The following is an 8,011-nucleotide window of genomic DNA, read 5'->3' as shown; positions in this document are numbered from 1 at the left end:
TGTTATCTGGCTGATGGCCAGTCACCTGTGGTGTTCCCCAGGGCCCAATTCTAGGGCCAGTCCTGTTCAACATTTATATCAATGATCTGGATGCAGAAGTTGAATGCAGCAAGTTTGCTGATGACATTAGACTGGGAGGGGCTGTTGACTCTCTGGAAGGGTGAGAGGTCTTGCAGAGAGATCTAGACAAATTGGAGCATTGGGCAATTGGCAACGCCATGAAGTTCAACAAAGGAAAATGTTGGGTTCTGCACCTGGGACAGAGTAATATCAGACGCAGGTACAGGCTGGAAGAAGAGTGTCTAGAGAGCAGCTCATCAGGAAGGGATCTGGGAGTGCTGGTTGACAGTAGGCTTAACATGAGGCATCACTGCACCCTGGCAGCCAAGAGAACAAACTGCATTTTAGGGTGCCTTAAACACAGCATAACCTGCCAGTCAAAAGAGATGATTCTTACACTATGTTTACGCATTGGTGTGGACTCAATTTGAACATTTTGTACAGTTCTGGTCTCCTCAATATAAAAATGATAGTAAGATACTTGAATGAGGAGGGCAACAAAACTGGTAAAGGGTCTGGAAGGCACATCCTGTGGGGAGAGGCTGAGGACACTTGATTTGTCTAGTCTGGAGAAAAGAAGGCTAACAGGCCACTTGATTGCTCTCTACAGCTTCCTGAGCAGGGGAATCACAGAGGGAGGTGCTGGTCTCTTCTCCCTGTTAACCAACATTAGGACACAAGGGAACTGAAGTTGTCAGACAGTTGGAACTCAACTATATTTCTAGGCGCCTTCCAGCTCCTGTCCTGTCCTGTCCTGTCCTGTCCTGTCCTGTCCTGTCCTCTCCTCTCCTCTCTTCTGTCCCTCTTCTTCTTCTTGCAAGATAGCTTACTCAGCATCTCAGGGCCAATGAAACTCACCCAGAGATTCAAAGACCAATACTGTTCTCTGAAATAGTAGCACCACTTCCTGAAACATTCTATCTGAACTGACAATGAGGTTTTAATCCAACTGCTTTTTCAGACGTGTCTTGATTAGTTTACAAGGTGTAGAAGGTTCATACATATATATACATTCAAAGTATTTTTAGATAGTATATGTGGGAGGATCCATATGGTGTGGCAATACCAATGTAGAATTTTCTTAATTTTATGTTAAATCACATTTAACTACAAAGAAACAGAGGATCTGTGTAAAAGATACCAGCTTATGAAACTGCAGTCACGTTGCATTAGCATATTGTCAAAGAGGCTTTTTTCGTCTTCTTACATTATGTTTTAATACTTAATACTTCAGCCAAGATTTTACCTGTTTTAATTGAAATTATATTGTGTTCTACATGATCATAGCCATTGTATACTAGAAAGGCAATCAATTCCTTGCCTAGAGAGTTTATAAAGCTTAGATAGTGATCATTAGAGAAAGTACAAGTTAAGATACAAAAATATCTCCACTGTAAGATCACTTGTAGTTAAAACTAATCAGGTCCCTACATACATATTCATAACATTTCTTTGTACACAGTTCAACTACTGAAAAATGTTTGTGAAAGGCTACTAGAACTATAGCTATTGTGAGAGAAGATTTAAAGTAGAGAAGAGTAAAAAAGGCACAAAGGCAAAAGTGGCAGAAAATACAAAAACGTACAAAAGACTTAAAGATATATTGAAACAAAGGATTACAATATCATATATATATATTTTTTTTAAGACATATTCACATTTCTCAGTTTGCATAAAGATTTGGGATCTGACTAGCTGTAAATTACTTTAGGCTATCATGAACAAAGCACCTTTGCATCTGTTGGACAGTTTGAATCACGGTAATGCTCATTCCAGTGATGTAGGAATTGTGACTACAGAAAATGATGTCTTACAGCTTCCCGTAAGACAAATCTCAATCACTTATTCAAGAAGTATTTCAAATTGGAGTCTGAAGTTAAGCTGAAGGGAGGTGACCTATTGCAAGGAAAGAAAGGTCAGTAAGGATCTTTTTTGCTGTATGCAATATTTTTTACAATATTTAGAGATGTTAATTAAATATAGAAATACATAACTACCAGTGACCTCAGAAGTAGAAAAAACTGGGTCTATGTAACTGGTCTCAGACATATAACAAGTGTTTTTGTCACAGTATACCCAAGGTTTCAGCACTACTCGAACACGGATAAAAATTTGATTGGTGGTGGGAAGAAGATTTGGATTTTAGGAAAGCTTCCCAAAATTTTGGGAAGCTCTGAACAACTGAACTGATATCTGTTTATTTCCAAACTAGTGAACCAAGACACTGTGTTTCTCTGAGATACTCACAAGGTAGGGAGGTAAACTGTCCTGTCCCAGTGTTCTGCTTGCTTCGGTCATTTTGGAAACTGACACCAAACTCTTCTCTACCATCCCTCTCAAATCCCGGCATCCACTTGATCAGGTCTCAGCTGATTCCATTACTCTATTTTTAATGTCTCAGGGAAGTGATGCTTGTTCTCATTACTCAAAGTAAATTAACTGTGTGCCTTAATCTCTCCAATATACATTCTTAAGGAAGCAAAGACACATAGGCTACCATCACCTGAGAAGCAACATTCAATTGCAAATAGAGTCAGTAACAATTTATTTATTTATTTATTTATCTATTTATTTATTTATTATGCCTCTTAATCCAAAAGAAAAAGAACCAGAAGTGGATTTCTGTTCATGTCTTTGAATTAACTTACATGCAGATGAGACAGAGAAAAAAAAAAGGCAGCATGTCAACCTTCCTTTTGGGGTGAGGAGGAACAACAGGATCCATATTCTGCAGAATCTTGCAGTAGACAGAGGCCTCTAGGCCACAGAGCATCAGGTTGGAACAGGCTAGTAGCAGTGAAAATATCAAACCAAAACAGGCTTGTTGGGTGGACAGGATAGTAAGGCTGTTGGAGAGAAAAGAAGAAGCAAATAATTGAGAAGAGGCTCGAGGAGACAGAATCACATACTTCTTTTCAAACAGATTTCAGTATAGAGCCAAAAGAGAAAAAGACCTTGAGTTGCAGAGAGATGCAGAAGGGAACAATAAAGCTAGTTTTATGAGAAACAGGGGTGTTAGGAAGAGAAGGTGGGTGGAGAGTTGCAGAAATATATCCATTTCCCTCCCTCCCATTTTCTTTAAGGGTGTTTTTCTCAGAGCTTTTCCTTGCTTTTCCCCTCCCCACAGCAATCAGCCAAGCTGGGAAGAAGAGATTGTCTCTGAACTCAGTAGTGTGCCATGAGCACAGAAGACTGATAGTAAACAAGTAAACAGAGCTGACAACTGCGGTAACTATAGAGGCAAAGCCAGCTCAGTGACAAAAATGAAGACTGTTCCAGAGGTAAGGAAGGTTTGTCTTATTTTCTTGCCCTGTCATAGCAGCTCTTCTTCTTATTACTGCCCTAGGGTACTGGAGTAATTGAAATTTGAGACTTTGCATCCAGAAGGACCTTGCCCAGGTCTCAGAATTACTGATGTGGTGGGGTATGGTGTGAGGATTTAGGGATTCTTGCTCTTCCTGTTAGTCATCCTAACAGCCATTCCAAGGCTTTATTCAGACCTGTTTGAAGCCCTGGCAATAAATAATAATAAGCTTAATAAGCTGATTATTTGCTTCTTATTTTGTATCCTCATTTTTCAACAAACAAATTATTTTCAGAAAGCACTTATGCAGAAATGTGCTTTTTTTTTTTTTTTTTCCTCTCAAAAAATTGTGGGTAAATGTGGCATAGCTTTCTGAACACGAAAATGGCTATTTGCTCTCCATGCAGCATGGTGTCCTTTTCCTGGTTTTACATCTCACAGATGATTAGTAGATGATTAGTAGAGTGTTAATTCGATATTTATAGACAAATTACTAACTAAACTGTTAGCTGAAGGTTGCTAAAAGGTACAAAACATTCATATTTAATAACAACAGTAATATTTTCAATATAACTAGTTTATATAAAAAGAAACATATTTTGTTATGTTGAAAACTGTTCAGTGTTGCAAGAGCTATGTTTTTATTGCAAATGGTCATTCACTTTATCTCATCTGCATTTTTCTAGCTAAAGAATTTGCAGAAATGTTTGGTTTGTATATCCATTCTCGTATTACTGTGTGATAGAGATCAGCCAACAATCACAATTTCAAATAGTTGTTGCCCTTTGTTATGTTTCTGACTTTTAGTAGTTCAGAATATAATTCAACACACTTTCTGTTTAGTTTCTCATGTTAGGAGGTAGGATACTTTGAACACAGTCTAAAACATGATTTCTGAAATGCCATTCAGTGTGCTCAACCTATGTGCTTAAATGATTTGCTTACAAAAGATAAATTTAAGAAAATGTTAAATTAATTTTAAAGCATTAGTTTGAAAACATCATCCACTTAACTAATGTGATATAGACAATTTGGGCAACAATTCAAGTCAGTAATTCCTGAATAGTCTACTGGCTGATAAACAATACCCTTAAATCGTCTGGTAAACATTTATGAAAAATAGCTCCAATTCTCCCTCCTTAGGGTCTCTTTATTTTAACGAATTTAATTTCCCTCAAAGTTACAGTCATCTTTTTCTGCAGCAGTACTAAACACTGGGGAAATAAGAGATGGGAGAGAATGCGGCAGAGGAACATCAACCTCTGCAGAATTCAGAGATGCCTTGGAAAGAGAAAGAAGGAGATGCTGAAGAAAAATCAAATTCTTTGGCTGATTTAATTGCATCAAACTGTTTTTTCTTTAATGTTACCCAGTACCTGTAAGGATTCTGCTAGCATGCTCTCATTCAAATGGGATAATTTGTGTAGTACATATCTTCAAAGTTGTTCATTTTATAACTAATTCATTTGTTTTATAACTAATGACGATTAGAAGTCTGCTTCTAGTGATTTCACAGGCATTTGTTCTCTTAGCTACAGTGAAGCCATTTAAATTTAAGCACTTGTACATTCTTCAAAGAAAAACATGAAAGAACTGAAACTGTAGTGGAAATTTATCTTCAACTTCATGCAAATACTAATCATACTTCTCACTCACTCAGATGAGGTCCATATGTAAGAGCTCTGTCAGAGATTAAAGGCTCTTTATCCTCTTGCACAGGCTTCTTCAGGCCATTCACTTGTCTCTTTATATGGGGCGTGGTGGGTGATGCAACCAAACCTCAAATATACCACATAAAATGCTTCTGCTTCCTGCAAGCTTTGTAACGTTCCTGTGTCCTGTGCCCTGGGAGTTTGTATAGCCCAGTTCTGGCTCCACCTAGTTAAATCCACAGTTTCTTGCCAAGGATCACTGAATTAGGATAGACTTTATATTTCACTTTAAACTTCACAATGTCAAAGCCAGCCCCAGTAACAGAGGACAGATTAGAGAGACACTCCTTAGGGAAGGTGAGGTGCTTAAAGAAATTTTTTTAGCCTTATGGCTCACATAACACAGACCTTAAAATCCAGTTTCTAATAGAGAAGTAAAATAATAGAGTCATATGATTCTACAATTCTATGATAACATAGACCTTAGACTCCAGTTTTTAATCTAGAGGTACACAACCAATTTCAATTTCCCTCAGCAATGTTCAAGAGGCATTTGGATAATGCCCTCAATAATATGCTTTAAATTTTGGTTAGCCTTGAAGTGGTCAAGCAGTTGGACTCAATTATCTTTCTAGGCTCCTTCCTCCTCTCCTCTCCTCTCCTCTCCTCTCCTCTCCTCTCCTCTCCTCTCCTCTCCTCTCCTCTCCTCTCCTCTCCTCTCCTCTCCTCTCCTCTCCTCTCCTCTCCTCTCCTCTCCTCTCCTCTCCTCTCCTCTCCTCTCCTCTCCTCTCCTCTCCTCTCCTCTCCTCTCCTCTCCTCTCCTCTCCTCTCCTCTCCTCTCCTCTCCTCTCTTCTTTTCTTTTCTTTTCTTTTCTTTTCTTTTCTTTTCTTTTCTTTTCTTTTCTTTTCTTTTCTTTTCTTTTCTTTTCTTTTCTTTTCTTTTCTTTTCTTTTCTTTTCTTTTCTTTTCTTTTCTTTTCTTTTCTTTTCTTTTCTTTTCTTTTCTTTTCTTTTCTTTTCTTTTCTTTTCTTTTTTTGTGGTGTGCAATATTCTGCTATTCTCAGTCTGGTAAATGTGCAATTCTCTAGTCATTTCACACTGTAGTTTTGAGGGGGACAGTCTAGTTTTCTTACAGGTTTTAAAGAAAATTGGTTATTTGTGACATTTTCAATTTCAAAAGGAATGTAATTTATAGGACTGATGTAGACCTACTGTTAACAAATACTTTGATCTTGAGCATTGATTTCTCAGATTCATTAGTACCTGCGTGTTAGCAGAGGGTATCTATTTCTCTCTTTTGAGTAGTAAATAGCATAATTAGCACTCAAAAGAGAGAAATAGTTATCCTCTAATAGTGTGAGACTGAAGAACTGCAAAATGCTAATCATTTTGTTATAGGTATAGGGCAGATTTTCAGTGTTAAAGACAAGGTGTATTCCAGAACTCCAGAAAATTCTGGAGCATAGTGAATATAAATAGTTCGCTCTTTCCTAAATGGTGAGAGACAGGGGCTTGGATTTTCTTTTTCCATTCAGCAAAGCAAATTTTCTTTTGCTCACTTCCCTCACTTTGTCTGTTCTTGGAGAGTAAAAGATAAGATGTTTTACTACAGAGGCATTTGAAAGGAATTTAGATTTCCTCTTTTATATTTCCTACACTATACTTTGCCAGTAAGTTCATGTTTTGTATTTTGCACCTTTTAATGCCAGGATTCACTTGTATGCACTTGCTCTCTGCTTAGTTATCCTGTATCCTGTCTTAAGAAGTCATCAGAAAAGGATTATAAAGAGATAAAAGTAGTTAGGCGTTTAACCCTTCAAATAAGCTGCTTTTGAGAAGTCAATGATTGAGAAGTCAATGATTGAATAAATGGACATTTGAAATATATCAAATAATAGGGTCTGTTTTGTTGTTTTGTTGTTATTTTGTTTGTTTTCTGTTTCTTTCTGTATTTTCTGTTCTGTTAATGTTTTTGAGCAGAAATCACCACCACAGCGTCCAAACATACTCCAGAAGTGTATTTCTGGAAATGATTTACTAAGATGGTTAACAGCAGGCTGTTCATTTCCTTAGCCTTTCCTTAGAGGAAGGGGCCTATGCTGTGAAGTATATGGCTACATCTTATATGGTTTTGTTCTTTTTATAAAGATACATGTTTTCTGATTTTTGTTTGTTTGTTTGTTTTTGCCTAATAAGCATGATGATGAATGCATTTTAACATAATCTTTAGCTTCTCCATGTAAGTGAGCAGAAAGGGCAAACAAGGAAAAATTCTGGAAGCTGAGAGCCATGATGAGACAAGCAAGATGTACTGGCCTTAACAGCAAAGGGTGTAAACCCACAGTATGGGAATGAACGAAGTAAGGCAGGATTGGTGCCAGTAGCCAGGGTCAACCAAGAGTCTAGATTGCAAAGTAAGTCCATTGTGAGGAGGCAAGTCCAAGGTCAAACCTGCACAGTCAAGTCTGTAGGTCAGGGTTCAGATCAATGGGGTACATGGCCAGCCATGGCCAGCCATAGGTGGGGCTATAATGCTGCTGAAGCATAGCTGAGACGAAGATCATACATGAAATCTGCAAAAAGCAGCTCCCACCGAAGGCACTCAGTGGCATTCGGTGGGCACCTCTACCAAGGTTTCTTCTAGCTTTCTCTGTCAAGATTTCTCAAACAACTTTATTATATTGGAGAGGCAGGCTTGAGCACAGGGAGCTAAGCTGGAATTGTGGTGGGGGAAGTGCAAGCCAGGTTCTAACAGTGACATTTAAGAATTTCAGACTAGCACTTCCTTCAGCTTTCAAGACTATTAGGTTTACTCCTTATTTGCTATACTATTTCCTCATTATCCTCTTAGTCTCAGGTTTTCCTTTATTTTCTTTTTTCTTTTTTTTTTTTTTTTTTCCCCTTCTGCCTTCTTTTTTGCCCTGTATATTCTTTTCAATCATTCTACTTTTCATTTTTTCAGTTCTTTTCCTTTTATTAGACTACCAACATACAT

The 8,011-nt window shown here is 37.8% G+C and overlaps 1 protein-coding gene across 1 annotated transcript in view; it reads left to right on the top strand.

Moving 5' to 3' along the window:
* The first annotated feature begins 2,753 nt into the window (after window positions 1–2,753).
* Window positions 2,754–8,011, top strand: part of KEL (Kell metallo-endopeptidase (Kell blood group)) — a 33,307-nt gene continuing 28,049 nt past the window's right edge. Inside the window, exon 1 of the mRNA XM_021270175.4 lies at window positions 2,754–3,341. Within this exon, the coding sequence (XP_021125850.1) occupies window positions 3,324–3,341 (18 nt within the window). The 5' untranslated portion in view covers window positions 2,754–3,323. The remainder of the gene's footprint in view (window positions 3,342–8,011) is intronic.

Source organism: Anas platyrhynchos, chromosome 1 (genome assembly GCF_047663525.1).
Source record: "Anas platyrhynchos isolate ZD024472 breed Pekin duck chromosome 1, IASCAAS_PekinDuck_T2T, whole genome shotgun sequence".
In the NCBI taxonomy this organism is placed as follows: domain Eukaryota; kingdom Metazoa; phylum Chordata; class Aves; order Anseriformes; family Anatidae; genus Anas; species Anas platyrhynchos.
The sequence above is the reverse complement of the archived record's forward strand: the minus strand, read 5'-3'. Positions and strand labels throughout refer to the sequence as shown.